This window comes from Pyxicephalus adspersus, chromosome Z, assembly GCF_032062135.1.
Source record: "Pyxicephalus adspersus chromosome Z, UCB_Pads_2.0, whole genome shotgun sequence".
In the NCBI taxonomy this organism is placed as follows: domain Eukaryota; kingdom Metazoa; phylum Chordata; class Amphibia; order Anura; family Pyxicephalidae; genus Pyxicephalus; species Pyxicephalus adspersus.
Genome location: NC_092871.1, coordinates 60281891 through 60298856, shown reverse-complemented (window position 1 = coordinate 60298856; position 16966 = coordinate 60281891). Strand labels below are relative to the sequence as shown.

The following is a 16966-nucleotide window of genomic DNA, read 5'->3' as shown; positions in this document are numbered from 1 at the left end:
AAATTTCAGTTAGAATTTTTTGATAAAAAAAAATTTTTTTGATAAATTACACTGTTGTGGTCTATTATTTCATAATTTTTTATAATTATGTATTATAATTGTGTATTATATTATAACTTATGATTATAATATAATAAATAAATATAATTATTATACCCGGGAGTTAATCCTAAGAATTACAGGCCCACAATATAAACAAAAATTTCTATGCAAAAAAAAATAGGATCACTTTTTGCATCAAAAAATTACAGAATTAGAACGCTAGGGGGGTTAACTTTTACACTAATGACCAAGCCTAATTATTTTGGACTAATTAAACCCACCTTTTATATAATAAAGCTTCTTGCATAAAGCCCACAGGTAACCACCTAAGCGGTAATCCCAAGTGTGACTCAGTGTGGATTTTAGTTGCAAAAAGCGGTAATCCCAAATCGCACTCGGGGAAACTTTAACTAAAAAAAAAGAAAAAAAAAAAAAACACACACACACTTACCTTGCTCCATTGCTGTCCCCCGGTGTCCTGCTCGTCCCCGCAGGTCCTGGGGACACGTCTGCCTCCAGCCACTAACTGCAGAGCCAAGATCAACCGGGTTTCCCGTGACCTCAGTGCGGCCACTTTGTCTTGGATTCAATACAAAATAGTGGTATTGAGTCCAATACAAAGAAATATTCATATTATATACATACATATATATTTATATATTATATGCTGCTGTGCAGTTAATATTAAGTTAAACTATTTTTTTTTATTTTTTTTTTTTTTAATTTAATAAATGTAATACCTATTGGACATATTTTGGTGAGTTTTGCCTAAGAATTATAGCCTACAATGTAAAATAAATTTCCATGCAAAAAAATTGTATCACTTTTTGCACGGAAATGTGGACAGAATCAGACCCCTAGGGGGCTTTAACATGTACTACATACCTAATAATATTTGTGCAGTCATATGCTCCTCCAATTCCCACCTCCAATACAGCCAGGTCTACCTGTGACAGAAAGAAAAGACTTGAGCTCAGGACATTGAGAGAGGCTCAGAACCACCTATGGTCTTATTAAATATGCAAACCTTCTCCTGAAGGAACACATGGAAAGCCATAATAGTCAGGAATCGGAAGTAAGGAGGCATGGAACATATGTCTTCATGCTTAAAAAACAAAAAAACAAAAAAGAGAACCATCATTAGAAAAATGCTAGCTTCCTAGTTGATATACAGGTACAGGTGGTTCCCGGGTTAAGGACATTCGACATAGGGACGCCTTCTAGGGGCTTCTCTGTTCGCTCCTTTGCAGAACAGAGGCGGTTTGCATGACTTGCAGAAGAAAATTTTGCTAAACACAGCTGAGGTTGTGGGTGATCTTAAAGGCTGAGCTCATTCTGCAGCCTCTGGTAACTCTTTAATGACCAAGACAAACTCTGCATTTGTTTCTTTTTGCTTTGTTTGTGATTAACTCACACTTAGGATTTTATACAGTAACTGACACCATTCCTCCTAATAGTTAGGTCCATAAATATTTGGACAGAGAACTTTTTTCCAATTTTGGTTCTGAAATAAAGCTGAAAGTCTGCAGTTCAACTGCATCTAAGTTTCATTTAAATTAATTGTGGTAATGTACAGAACCAAAATCAGAAAAAAGTTGTCTGTCCAAATATTTATGGACCTTGTTTGCTCCTTTTTCGTATGCCCGGGCATGTGCAGAGGGAGCCCTTTTTTCAAAAGGGTAAAAAACATGCCGATCTAAAGCATGCGCAGCGATCCCTTCTTCCTACATCACCCGACCCAGGCGTGAGATCGGAAGAAGAGGAGAAAATTGCAGCGCCTGGAGCACTGACCCGAAGACGGATGCCGGGATGACATGGGACCCAATGGAAGAGACCCCTGGACCAGAGACAGTCAGGCAGCTATTAAGTTTGAAAGAAGTGAGCAAAGCCAGTCTTGTGTTTTCTGGTAAAGATCTCCTATAACATTGTGATTTTCTATCTGCCCTTTTTAATCAATCACATGCAGAATTTAATGGCTTCTTTAAATGTGACTGCTCATTATGGGCAAGATCTTGGTTCTGACAATTTTAGAAAAAAAAATGGACTGACTGGAAGAATACAACAATGCACAAAAAAGATAAGCTGAAGCACTGGAGAGGTTGTTGTACTTGTATGGGTTTCAATACACATTTTGGCAAGAGTGTACCTAAAAAAAAAAAAAAAAAAAAAACACACACACACACACACACCACACTTTACATCAGCTTCTCATGTGTTCTGATAAAACCAGACCACTATGGATAAATATCTGTAATATGCTTCCTGTCTGATCCAGTAAATTTAAAAATACAGCCTTAGGTCCACAACTGGTAAACCAGAAGTCCTTACAGCCTCCTGCAAACCCCTGTAAAGAAGCACCTAGATCAGAAAAAGGAGAGATGCCTGGGGTTTATTATTATGTCAAACCCGCAACCTCAGACTCACCTTGCTCTCTTCCAGACGATTGTAAACTTGCCAGAAGTATTTACTGAAGAGCTCCTTGCTAATTGGCTGCCCATTGATCCGGATCCTCTCTCTGACTTGTACTAGATGAGGAGAGCTACAAAAGATCAAAAAAAGCGAAGGTTAGATTTTGCAGATGCAAAGCCCTAAATATCTTGAACAAAGATCTATCCAAGTTAGTAGCAGAAGAACATGAAAGCCATTAGGGCAGTGTAAAACAGGCTATAAATGTTTTGTCAATCAGCCCTGCAATGTGGATTCTTCAACCAAACTGTATTATAATAACAAGCTAGGGTTGTATTACTTAGCTGACGTAGGGAAAAGTCAGGTCTCCAGTGGAAAGTAAAATATAAATCTCTGGGCAGGTAAACCTGCTGTCAAATTGTATCTGTCAACTTGACAGTTTGCCTGGGAATGTGCTTAAAAGCCAACTTGTATCAGAATTAATTATTCTAAAACTGAATTGCTTTTTTTTTCCAAAACATCTCACTCCACTGATGTAATGTCAGTGATTAAAAGTCTCAAAATAGCCAAACACACTATCACATATCAAGGGGTAAAAATTACTTGCAATGTTCCTGACATGTATATGTTAAACTACACACAACTCATTATTTAAAATTGTATCTGAGCTATCAACCTGGGAGAACTTACCTATATGACTAATGGGTTGTTGTTATCTGATCACGATGATCAGCTTCACAAGATTGTTATACCCATTGCAAGCTTTACTTTTCTTCTTTGTCACTCACATGTTAAGAGACTTCACCCAGCTTGTGTATCTTTTTTGTGGCAAGGTAAAACACCACGAATAGCCAGATCAAAGTTGTATCATCCAAAACAACAGTGGGGTTTAAACTTTCCTGACATATGAAAATACAATTTGGCTTGTCTCATGTGCCATGTGAAAGATTGGTGGCATAGTACATCCGATTACACAGCGATTAGATTCTTTACTGGTAAGACCTTGGTCATTATTAGGTCTTTCAAAAACTTCATTCTCAGCCATTCCACATACTCTTTGGAAAAATTTACTTTTGAGACACACTTTGATAGCGTGGTGGGAAATTAGGAAGTTACATAGATGGTATGCCCAATTCAACCCAGCTATGCCCATATGCACCACTTCAAGCTTTCCACAAGGCTCTCTGTTTAAAGCTTACCGTTTTTGGGTGAGACGTGGTGTGGTATAACCTCTTTGGCCTATGTGCTAGATAAAAACAATATGCTACTGCCCTTTCCCATTCTTAGCACAAAATATGCCCTTCCTTCTCATCACTTTTTATTGTACTTACAATTGAAACGGATAATTTTTGGATCTATAGAGGCCACAACTCTGATGGAGCCGACTCCTTCTCTTCTTCAACTATTGGGTGTTTCCTATTCTAAATACTCCATCTAATATTATTCCTTATTGAACTGCCCCTCAGATCCTGGACCTCAATTGCCATTTGTGCACCAATGGGCCACGTTTTTAGAGTTGCCTTGTTTAGATACTCAGGACCTACTAGAATCCAGCTGGTCTATCACAAGGTGGAGGTCCATCAAAAGTATAATCAGCAAGGTGTAGAGAGACCTACAATAGATTTGACTTAATGATAACATCCTCATCAGTTCATAGACTATATACAGGTTATTCAAAATGTAATCATCCTAGGAGTACATTGGAACATGTGGTATGGACGTGTCCTAATATTCAATCATTTTGGTGGTCTGTTTTTACACTCAGGGCTAACATAACAGGCCGAACATATCCTATGACTCCACATACGGCTCTTTTCTATGCATCACCAACATCTATACATTCCCAGGGCCATAACTTTTTTTTTGTGTCTGTTAAAATTGGACTAATTATGTTTTATGTCTGCTAAGAAGTGTGTATTAAAAAATTGTCTAGAACTATATCCCCTGACAATCTCACAATTTTTGATGTTATTAGATAAGACTGAGGCTACCCAAAAACCTTGACACCCACTCTCAATGATTTTTTAATACATGGATGTTTTATCCACAATATAGCCTTCCACCTACACAACTACATGATATAATCAAAAACTTTTGTCATAACACATATGACATGACATGAGGGCCTTGGGTACATCTTAACACGAATTGACCAGATGGCTATATTTGTTTCATGACCGAAATTAGTTGGTTCATGGTTAGTTTGTATATTAACTAATTTTGAATTTGAAGTATATTAGTATTTAATATATGAGACGCCATCTCCCAAATGTTTATATAGACATGCTGCACTATTTTTGACCCTTTTGTTTGTTTCCCTCCTTACTTTCCTTTTCCCCATTGTTATAGTAAATAGGGGAAGAGAAAAAAAAAAAAAAAAAGAAGAGGTAGTTATGGATCAGACCCTGAACATGTCGATGTTTAGTTTTAGTACCTTTTTTTTTGCGCAGGGAACAAATATTTATCCAACTTGCCACCATGCTTTTCCTAAAATTTACAACTGTGGAGTTTTATTTAGCACCTCTAGTTTCTTTTTTAATAATGGGTAAGCACAAACACACAATGGCCATGACAGATAAGTACTGGCTGTGCTCTCGACTGTCAGCCAAGAACTTTGAAATTATCAGCTTTCCACTGTAGCTCTCATTTGACAGGAACTCAGCAGTGTTCATTGCTCACCTATTAAACAGTTTTGGTGCCCATTTATAATAATTATATCAAACTTTGCCACATTCAAAACTTTATGACAATTACCTATAAAATCCAGTTTTTAGGCCGTAGTTCCGCAGAATCTGCTCTGTAAAGGCACATGTAGATCCCTAAATAAAGAAAACACAAAGAGAATGGTCATTTGTCACACAATCAAAATTAGCAGCACACAGATAAAAGTTACATTACAAAATCAGAATCCGCTCTTGCCAAATCTCTGTATTTGATTCCATGAGGAGATGCAGAAATTTTCACTGACAGTGTGCAGTTAATTCCAAAAGACATGCAAAAAGCTGTACAAATATGGTGGAGATGTTACTAATATAGGTCAGGTCAAGTTTTTTTGGAGAGCTACTGTATATTCAGCACCAGTGAGGATTTCTGCATCAGGAATGTAAACACCATTCAAGGCAAACCATCTTCATAGAGAAAAAAATAGACGTTAGAAATGGCAGCCAAGAGGTGTCTGTGTATAGGACTCACACACAAAACTCACCATAATAGAAAATTTAAAGGCAGCTGGCTATGTCACCAACTAAGAACATACAATAAGTAACTTCAGATTGAATTGTCTACATAGTTGTCAGCAAATGAGATAATAAACATCCACTATGAAACCGGGAAACTAGCATTTCCTCACCATGGGCAACTTTCATATTTCTCCTTCCATTTTGGAGGAGAACCTGAGGAAGGTGACCTCATTTGGTCCCTCATATGAGCATGAAAATGGCTTTTCCCTTTAAAACTGGAATCTAATTACACTGGGGAACAATGTTGAACACATGTTTTTGTCGAACACAATGTTTTTTTTGTCGACCTTTTTTAAGCTAATTTACACTAAAATAGGCATGCTGATTCTGAAAGTGCAGTTAAGTTTTCTTCTATCACGTCAGGTTTTATCACTACCGCTTATAATAATGAATTACTGAAGCATGAATTTACATAGGCTATTGATTTACACGCAAGACAGTGTGGTCAGAGGTTGTGATTGCTCTACGTAGTGAATAAGCAAAATTTATTTTTCTACTTACAAACGTAATTCCTTTCTTTCAGATTATGTCTGGCTCTGCTGTTTCTGGTGCGTAAGTGCCTAAACAACCCTGATTCATTTTGTTACATCCGTGGCAGTTTCACCATTCCCAGTCAAAAGGCGAACATCAACACATTTGTAGAGCAAGCCTATTTGGCATATTTCAAAGTTAACTTGGTGAACAAGGTAAGTCCTGGGCCCCTTATAAGATGTGGAAACAGTGTGTCGAGGAGTTTATTAGGAGATCATTTAATGAAAACTTCAGGATATAACAAGAAAAAAAAATGTAAGAGTATCCTAGTCTACCATCGGCTATACGCCCAAGACTTATTCAGATGAAATCCCAGTGCCGGTTTTTATTACACTACCCTCTCTGAAGAACATGATTACGGTGATGAACTAGGTGACAACAATGAAGAAGAGTTTGAAATTGAAGAGGACTCTGTTGGTAAGGGATTTGATCAGCATGGGTTGAGCGATTTGGCACTATCGAAAAGAAGGTTTCAGAACTCCTTGCATCAAGACTGCATAGGAAAAAAATACTTGGAAAAGGAACTAAGGTATCGTTCTTTCGAACATACCTGGTTTAAAGGAGGAATTGGGAATTCTAATCTATAACTCAACTGAATGGGGATTATCCATCAATAGCTCAAACCGGAGCTTAGAGTGTGTCCTCTTTCACAATGGAAAAATATTGGGGTCAGTCCCAATTGGCCATTCAGTTTCTCTTTCTGAAAAATATGCAGATATAAAGAGAGTCATTGAGTTGTTGCAAAATCACCAACACAATTGGGTCATCTGTGTTGACCTTAAAATGGTATGGTTCCTTCTTGGTCAGCAACGCGGATACACCAAGTATCCCTGTTATCTGTGCATGTGGGACAGCAGCTCGTGAGAGCTTGAAAGAATAATATATTCCCACCTCCCCATATGAAACTGGGTATGATGAAGTAGTTAATTAAAGCTTTGCCAAATGAAGGAGACTGTTTTTAAGTAAATAAAGTGTTTGATGGTATTGTAGCTATTGTTGCAGCATTTGGCAGGATTGCCCTAACACTGAACACTCCAGGAAGAGGTATATAAATTTTTACCTTAACTGCTTACCCAATTAATTTTCAAAAGGTTTACTGTAAAAAAAAAAAAAAGTCAGAGTAACAAAAAAAATCCCTTGTATGAACAAAAGAAATTTAAATAAACAGTACATTCAAGTTATTATTTCATTATTTTTTCATTGTATGTAAAATGTGTATCATTTTTGACAAAAATAGAAGGTACCCTGTATCATAAAAACTGAATGTGATAGCAAACATCTGGGGGTCATTTCTGGATTCACCTCTGAAAAATTAGTAAAAAACAAGATCTAACTCAACAAAAAATGCATTCCCCAGTGTTATCCTTCAATCATACATTGTTATTGCAACAAAAGTTCAAAGTGTTCTAAAATTACGTTAGTGACATTAAAGTATTTTAAAAATACATCACCTATGGAGGTGTGTATTGCTGCAGGAGAACAAAGAATTTTAAAAATATGTCACCTATTGAGGTGTGTATTGCCAGCAGAATACATGATGTATGATGTTTATCATACAGAATTGTGTTCCACAGAGCAACCAACCATATGCAAGCTTTAAGGTTTGCTAAATATGATTGGTGGAAATTGCTAGGGGCAAAGTATGAATAAAATGTCATGTAGGTGCAGTTTTAAAACAACACACCTTCCCCCCCAATTGAATAAAAACAAATGTAATCACAGACCTTAGATGCCGACAACCCAATATTCTCAAAAAAAGTACATTTTGCCAACAGCGGCACATCATAAACAGATGTTCATATAATGTTACATAGGTAAATGAAAAGTGAACCTTTCACATATATTTTTCAAAACAATATTAGGCTGCCACTTTTTCTCTCCTCTGCAACTCACCTTGCCTTTTGTCCCAGTCACATGAATTATATTTAGCTGATCCAAGTCTTCCACCTGAACACACACACAACAAAGCAAACAGTGAGAACACAAGGCAACAAAAAAAAAAAAAAAAAACAAAAAAAAAAACTTACTATCATAAACTTAGATAGATAAAGTTCTTAGATTACACCCATAAATACATTTCAACTTATTGTAAAGCAGAACTAGAAATCCTGAGAGTCATTTGTTAATGGGTAAATAAATGTAGTGGTTTACGGCTTTCGATTTTGCACCTTTCAGTCCCGGCATGCATTAAAATGTCTGCAGCAAGTTATAAAATGAAGTTGTCTAAAAATACAGACAAAAATATGTACAGGACCTGAAGAATTCCTTCTCCCTGGCTGGGATTGAACACTGATAAATGATTACTTTCAGCAAAATCATTGGACTGTTGAGGGGTCAGACAACTTGTCAACTCAAATTACATTTTCATTCTTTAACTGTCTTTAACCAGCATAGAATCCAAAGCAATTGTCAAGGAGAATGTCCATTCAGCCTATTATTTAACAATGTATTATGGATAGGAAGCTGTAAATGCAAGTAACAAAGCTCAGTCATAAGACACACTAAAAACTCTGTGCCTGCATTTTATACCTGAAGCCTTTAAACCCTCCTCTCAAAGCTGAATGCTAGAAGAATCTCCGGCATCCCATAAACTTCCTGGGAGTGTTGGATGCCTGGTCACCTTTCCACAGAAATCAGACTAGGAAAGGAAGGGTGGAACCAGGAGCCAATTAGATATGGTGCAGTGCTGTGATAGTACAGGATAAGGTACTGTAATAGCTGGAGAAAGCAGAGTCACAGAAATGAGGTCATCAGTCTTTTGCTTCTCCACTGCACAATCACAAGATTGGGGAAGGAAATGATCTGTATTATAACTGTAGCAAGAAAAATCAGGTCTCCTGCCCAGCCTGCTCTAATGCTTTTTATCTCTGTATTAGTGGGTTGAATGGAATACATTTTTCATCTGGAGTTCAAGTTTTTATCCAGCTGTTTTAGGGTGAGCTTTTTAGCTCAGAATAGTGAAAAATTACTAATTAGGTTACTAATTAGTTTTTTTTGCATTGAAATTTATTTTACATTGTAGGCTATAATTCTTAGGCATGTCTCACTAAAATATGTCAAAAACTTAAAAAACAAAATAAAAAAAACACAAAAATCTGTTAAAAAATAAAAAAAATAGTTAAACACGTAATGTAGGTGTACTGTAGCATATATAATTTATTATATATATATATATATATATATATATATACACACACATTTCTTTGTATTGGACTCAATACAGCTATTTTGTATTGAATCCAATACAAAATTATTTAAATTTTCTGCCGATCTGCATGCCCGCACCGATGCGCGGCTGGAGATCGGAGGAGCAGGACGTGTCCCCAGGACTTGCAGGGACCAGCAGAAAGACAACGAAGCAAGGTAAGTGGGTTTTTTTTTTTTTTTTTTTTTTTTTTTTTTTTAACGCTACCCCGAGTTGACTCGGGATTACTGCTTTTTGCAGGTAAAATCCACCCCGAGTCACACTTAGGATTACCGCTATGGGGGTTGAACATATCTATCTCACCACTATTAGTGTTAATAAAAACTGCTGATCTACCATTCAAGCACATCCTGGGATCCCTGGTAAACCATGTACATAGCAGAAAACCTATCACCTTTATTAGGATTCAATTAATGTCACTAACCCTCAGGCCACTTCTCTCCAAGAAGCCCCTCATAGCAACTAGTTGTTCCTGCGGATCATTCCTCTGTCTCTTCACCTGATCCAGGTAACTGGCATTTGTCTGCAGTGTGTTCAGTGTACGTATTGCATCCTGAGAAAAGGAATAAGACAATAAGCAGAGAACTACGTTGGTCTCATCCATTCTGTATCTTATCCAACATACACACCCTGGAATATTGTCACCCTAGACCAGGCATGGGCAAACTACAGCCCCCGGGCCATATACGGCCTGAAGGCTCGGCTGAAGTAGATCAGTGGTCCGCGACTCTGGCCGGGTTAGGAGAAGGAACCCGCTGGGGGTCGCACCGACCAGAGCCGCAGACCATGTTTTTGGTACAAATCCCGAGCTCGGGGAAGTGGGCGGAACATCCAGCCCACTCTCCCATCGCAGGCTCAGATCTGCGATAGGAGAGTGGGCAGGGTTTTGTCATCATTACGTCATGTTCAGTGACACCCGTCTTGGCGCTTCATCCATCTGATCCTGGCCAAATTTTAGAACAACATTGTGACCTCTGAGACAAAGTTTGCCCACTCCTACCCTAGACACACGGTCGTGATCATCTCAAGCAAACATCAGGCATGTGTACACCCATATTTTTCTATGTAGGGAAGCACAGCCACTCACCCATCACTACTTCTCCAAAAAGCGGATCAGTGTTTTGTGTACAGCTTTGTTCCTTTGTCTCTGGAAAGGATTGCAAAAGATTGTTTCCAGCAACGAAAACCTGGAGTCTGTACAGGGCTTTAGAGCCAAACTTGTAGAAATCAGGGAAAAAAGCACAGTGGATGCAGATACAGATTTTAGCTAGTTGGGTCCAAAATTGCCTAAAGGTAAGTCAGGTATTTATTATTTTGGTCATCTATATCAGTTTCAGCAGCAACTAAGTACAGCACTATCATGGTTTTGCATTACTTCACTGTCCCTGCTTGCTTGTTTTACAATAATTATTTGCAAGCAGTGGGTCATAAAACTGATGTACTGGTGGCTTGGAACATATCCACACACAGGAAATGAATACATTTTTACAGAAGCAGAATGGATGTAAGGCTTAGTCTACACGGACGCTTTCCCCAGCGTTTAACCTGAGGCTTTTAAAGCCCATGTTTGAAATCCCCATGCATTCCAATATGCTAATCTACACCAGGACGTTACCTTGAGGCATGTTTATGAGCTTTATCTGGAAAACGGCGGAAAACACAGGTAAACGCTTCCAATGATTTCAATGGGTCGTTTTTCCGCATTTTTAAGCAAATGAGTTAAAAACGCAGGAAACGGGAAAAAATGTAGCATAGGCGTTTTCCATGATTTTAAAGGTTACTTTTAAAAGGCTAATAAAAGTGCATAAAAATGCAATAGGAACATTTACATGCATTTTTAAAAACGTCTGTGTAGACCCAGCCTAAGTAAGAATACAAATATCAACCATGATTAAGGGCGTTAAACCACAGATTTCCATCCTTTGGAGTCTCTCCACAGGTGGTTAAACAAAACCAATGTCTAAGTTATTGCATCGCAACAAAAAAAAAAAGGAGTTTTCTTGGAAAAAGGTAAAAATGTAAAAAAGGTAAAAATGTAGAAATACCAAAAAGCTTTATTTATGAAGGATTCTGATAAAAGGGCAATGTGCCCATAACAAACCTGCAGAGGTAGAATGAAGACAGATTTTGAACAGTCATGCCCGTCATACAGTAAAAGGGTAACATAAAGTAACCTATACCAATCAGAGCGCTTAAATTCAGTCCACCTAAAATAGATGTCATTCCTTTAAGGGAGCATAATAAGAAATAAACGTCCCTGTCTTCCTATAGAGCTTGTAATAGATCTCCAGATAGATGAGATGCCAGAAGTCAGAGGAATCGAATTTGCCCTTAGGATGCCCTTATGCCCGTTCCCCATCAGATGTTTTGGTCAGTACTATAGTGTATTATTAACAATTCACTTTTAAATGATTGCAATATTGACTTGTCTTTGACTTTTAAAGGACAGCTTTACATTTCCTTAACCAGATTAACATTGTTTTCTGGAGGAACCACAGGTCTGTCCTTCTCTGGTGGCTGTAAATTTCTCCTGGGCAGCACTGGATTATTACAGTGACAGGTAATCAACATGTTATCCAGCCTGTGCCATGTGATGCTGTGCCCCAGGGGGGTGCCAATGACAGCCAGGGTTCAGAGTTGGATGATGCTGGATATAATTTAACCCAGAAGAATGTGGTGGCCAGGACCAGAAGCAGCCATGAAAAAAAAGAAAAATATTGCACCCAGACATTTTCTTCTTGAAAAATTAATGGGCCAGCTGATATTTTTTCTTTCTAAAAAATTTTACATACAGCTCTGCATTTTTCATCTACAGCATAACCAGACATGGGTGCTACATTCTTGTATCTCCTCCACTGAAGTTTTTCCTCCCTTATCTTTGAAATATTGCATAACATCATCCAGCAATATACAATAGTCCCCTGAAGAAGCCCTCAAAGGCGAAACGCGCCGGGTCACAGATTGTGTAATCACTCCAATTCATCTAGGGAGTTTATGTCTGGTTAACAGGTCAAAAGGAACCCCCGTGCTGAGTTATAAAGTGGGGCTGACCTCAACCATCTCTATTTGTAAATACAAGGAATGGATAGAAAAACAGCGGCTCTTTATGGCAAACTTAATAAAGTTTAATAACAGTACTAATTATTCTGACCTACTAATCTAGTGTTGGATGAACATCCTTTCTTAAAACACATCAGTGCTATACATTGCTAAGAAATTTTGTAATATGTATTATTTTTATTAAACAGGATTAGTAAACACAAAAGGTTCTTATTGTGTTTGCATGATTTATGTATACTGTTATGTTTCTATGATTATTTTATACAAATTAAATAAAGGATTTTATCTAATTTATTCAAGTTTGCCATAAAGAGCTGCTATTTTTATATCATTTCCTTGTCTATTTACAATAAAAAAAGGCTCAGCAAAGTTACTTCAGTAACTTATATTTATATCACTTAGGGTACTGGCCTTTCATCAATTGTACTACTTGTAAATACGGTCATTATATTGTCTTATGCACATATTCCTATAATTAGAAATAAACTTGTACACTTCTTCTAACAAATGCCACAAAAACAAATACCCTGGCTCTTTTCTTTCTTTTGTACCAACACATGGACACAGCATAGCAAAAGTCTACATGTCAAGGATAAATATATTGCCAGCAGCACCTCCACCAAGATCAATTACCCTGACTCAATGAACTCCAGAGTGATACTCAAATACAGAGCTAGGCAATGTCTGGCATAGATGAGGTGGACATGTGAGATTAAACACAAGCAGATATCTAGCTGAGACAATTGTGTGTCCTCAGAGCCCACAGGGACCAAAGAGAGGTTCTGGTTCCAAGGTTATTTTGATGCAAATATTAATTACGTATTGATACAGAATAGGTTTCATACATTATTATCATGTCACAAATAGTATATATACAGTCTAGTTCTTTGATCAATGGACTGGAATATATATACTCTAGACAAAGTTCTAGCTATTAATAATAAATAACCGTATTAGTCAAGTATAAAACAGATGCATTTTGCCTCAATGGGCTTCCTCAGGGGAGTGGTATCTTTGGGGACTGTATGGTCTGCGTATAACTGCAAAAAATCCAAAAAAAGCAGCAGTGAAAAAAGGAAAATTGTAAAACAGCATTACAATTACAAACGTAGTTACAGTACAATATTTGTTGTACTGAATGGAGCCCCCTCTCCCATTCAGTCTGCACCCCCCTCACTGTTTCACATTTCTATCAATGAAAATGAATAAAAAAGTTTAACATGGGGGCAGGGGAAAGAATTAAATGAATAATCTCCTGCCATCTATGCATTACAAACACTACTACCGTGTTTCCCCGATGATAAGGCAGGGCCATCAAATAAGACAGCCCCCCCCCTTTTTAGGTAAAAATGAAAAATAAGCCCCCCCCCCCGCAATAAGCCACCCACCGATTACTTACCAGAATCGGTGGGTGACTCCGTGTGTGGTTCCTCCGTGTGGTTCCTCCGTGCGTCCTCTTCATGAAGAGGAAGTGACAGGACTGAAGTGACTCCGCCTATGCAAACACACGTGACTCCGCCCACGCAAACACAGGCAGCTTCCCTCATCCCTCCCTAACGGAGACTGCAGGAGTTTGTTCAGGAGTTCAGACAGGTTTTTTTTTTGCTGTGAGCAATACCACTCTATATACGGTAAGCTTTAGAATGGGACATTAAATGGTACAGTATATTATTGATTACAGTAGAAGGGGACAATGAATGGATCAGATTAATCAGAAGGGGACAATGATTGGCACAGATTGATCAGAAGGGGACAGGAATGGCACATGATTGATCAGAAGGGGACAATGATTGGCACAGATTGATCAGAAGTGGACATGAATGGCACATGAACAATAACTGTGTACTGTAGTCTTCTTCATGGGTAAATAAGGCATCCCCCTGAAAATAAGCCCTAGAGCATATTTTGGCCTTCAAAAAAAAATAAGACAATGTCTTATCATCGGGGAAACAGGGTAGTAAGCACACTGGCCTTGCAGCACTGGGATCCTGGCATCAGTTTTCTTGTCTGTACAAGATTTCTATACCCTCTTCATATTCTCAAAGCTTATCTAGTTTCCATCAGACCACACTTAAACTGACAAAAGGAACTGTCATTCACCCAAAACTGCCCCAAGCGTGGAGGCAGGAGGGAATCAGATTGAGTGCTCCCCCAGGGGCAGTTGGTGGCAATCTGTATCAGATCAGACTATGATAGCGCCATCCCAATACATCCTATAAGGGAAGGAATGAAGAAAAAAAAAACTATGGAACTGAGCTGCTGAAAAGATTCATTTAAATTAAATGTCGCATTTGTGTACAGATCTGCCTATTAGATAAGGAGCACTCACTGGGCACAGCAATGCCAGAACACTTAGAAAACTTAGCACAGGCACTGAGCATGCTGAAACTTATAGTCCTCCTCCAGCCACGTGTTATCTTACAGTGCAAAAGTGGCCGCCTGGACTGCTGACATGAAATATGAATGGGTTGGGAGGAGCCCCTGCAACTCCTGCACGGCCCCGCTCACCTGATACTCCATCTTGACAGCAGGAACAGTCTGGACGCTGAAAGCTCGGAACACAGAGGCGGCACACTCATGCGGCAGCAGCCGGAGCACCGCGTTTAAAGGCCAGTACCATGGAGCCATGCTAAGGGCGCCAGACACGCCCCCCGACCCTGCGGTAACCCACAGGCCCACGTATCACCGGCGCCATCTTGTGTGTGGCACCAATATAACAGGCAACAAACGAGAAAGGTATCCTATAAAAAAATCCTACCATCAGAAGGCGTTCTACCAGCTGATTGGGCGTGTTTTAAGACGTCACAATCAGCTTCTCTGTCTGAGCGCGCCCATCTTATCTTTTTCAATGAGATTGTGCTTCAGTGTGAGTTCTCAAATTGTGCGTGTTTTTTTAGACCTCACCAATCAGCTGTGCTGCTCCCTGCTCACCTTGTATTGTAAAATAATACCACCACTTGCACAGAAGCAGCAGCATGGGAGATGTGTCCATGCTGCTGACATTACCACCCTAAACTTAAAAAGTGTGCTAGATAATGAGTCTCAATTATAAAATCCTAATAACAATCAGGGATCGTTTCCCATTAAATTGGACCTAAAATAAAAAAATATGACACCTTTACTTGCACAAGTCTGTGATGTTTTTCAGGGTGCACAGGGAACACAATTTCAGCACCCCAGCTTTAAAAAAAATTCAAGATATGGGGATCAGAATTGTAAAAATTTGTAAAAATACATCTGGGTTGCTGTTTCAAAAGCAAGTGGACCTAGGAGTCCTTAATTGAAAATGCAAATTGGAGACCCCCGGAGCCACTTACGTAGAAAGGAACATTGGGATGGGACCCCTAAATTGATACCTACCTGTCACAAATCTTTAGGTGTCATACTATGTTACCCTGACTGCTTCTCTTCTTTGAATTCCAATTTCCCTAGAATAGGGGGTGACCAAAATCAAAAATGTAGGTGTAGTGGGGGACACTAACCCCCCCACCTCTAAAATTTTATCACTATGGCATCATCAGAACATGAAAAACTCCACCATCAAAACGCACTGCCCTGGTACACATTACTGCCCACTTCTAACACTTTAACCCCAATTTCTCTGCAATGGGGAGGTGCAGAAAACTGAAAACGTGTGGGGAACATCTGTGGCTAACATTCCCTAAAATTTCATCACCATGAAATCATTAAAACTTAAAAAACTCTGCCTATTAAAACGGAATTGGGGTTCAGGTACAGGAAGGGTACATTCATGCGTAACAGGGCAGTGTTTTTTTTATGTTGTAATGACCCCATGAAGATGAAAGTTTGGGGAATGTTACCCACAAGTGTCCCCCACTTGCAGCTCTTATTTTGTTTACCTGCACCTCTCTGTTCTACAGAAATTGGGGTTCAAGCTAGGGAAGCGGACAGTTTGATGGGCAGAGGTTTTTTTATGTTCCAATGATGCCATGCTAATTAAATTTTAGGGGGGGGGTTGTACAAGTGTTCCCCACTTGCACCTACATTTTCAGTTTCCTGCACCTCCCCCATTCCAGATAAATTGGGTTTCAAAGAACAGAAGCAGAAAGGGTAGTTTAGTATTACATATATAGTTTTGTGAAAGGTAGGTAAAAAATGTAGGGGCTCCACCCCAATGCTTTTTGCTATGTAAGTGACCCCAGGAATCCTTAGTTTGCATTTTCAATTTTGGGCTCCTAGGTGCACTTTCATGTGAAACAGCAACCCAAATGTTCAATTTCCACAAGTTTTTAAACTTGTGATCCCCATATCTTTAAATTCTTTAAATATATTTTGCTTATTAGTAGATATGAAGGTCCCGTGTGTACCCTAAATATCTCAAGTCATTACAACCAACAATTTAGGAGATCTGAAAGAGTGAACACTGAGTTTTTAGGCTGCAAAATGACAAACAGACTTTACACACACAGCTATCACACTGCCAGTGTTTTCACAGGCAGTTTTTTTTTTTAACTATAGAATC

At 38.7% G+C, this 16966-nt stretch overlaps 2 protein-coding genes across 6 annotated transcripts in view; both read right to left on the bottom strand.

Moving 5' to 3' along the window:
• Positions 1–16966, bottom strand: part of CERCAM (cerebral endothelial cell adhesion molecule) — a 461142-nt gene that overhangs the window by 207417 nt on the left and 236759 nt on the right. The gene's annotated exons all lie outside the window — the stretch shown is intronic.
• Positions 1–16966, bottom strand: part of FPGS (folylpolyglutamate synthase) — a 30876-nt gene that overhangs the window by 12784 nt on the left and 1126 nt on the right. For 2 of the 5 annotated variants that reach the window (XR_011923574.1, XM_072431664.1), the window contains exons 1-7: positions 14992–15167; positions 9848–9976; positions 8112–8165; positions 5203–5267; positions 2467–2581; positions 1070–1147; positions 928–989 (exon numbers count right to left, since the gene is read on the bottom strand). Coding sequence is in view for 4 of the 5 variants with exons in the window: in XM_072431664.1 (XP_072287765.1) it covers positions 928–989; positions 1070–1147; positions 2467–2581; positions 5203–5267; positions 8112–8165; positions 9848–9976; positions 14992–15111 (623 nt within the window). In the remaining variant the exon portion in view is untranslated. Of the gene's footprint in view, positions 1–927; positions 990–1069; positions 1148–2466; positions 2582–5202; positions 5268–8111; positions 8166–9847; positions 9977–10510; positions 12304–14991; positions 15168–16966 lie in introns of those variants that run through there. The other 3 variants (XM_072431666.1, XM_072431665.1, XM_072431667.1) reach the window with 2 other exon arrangements.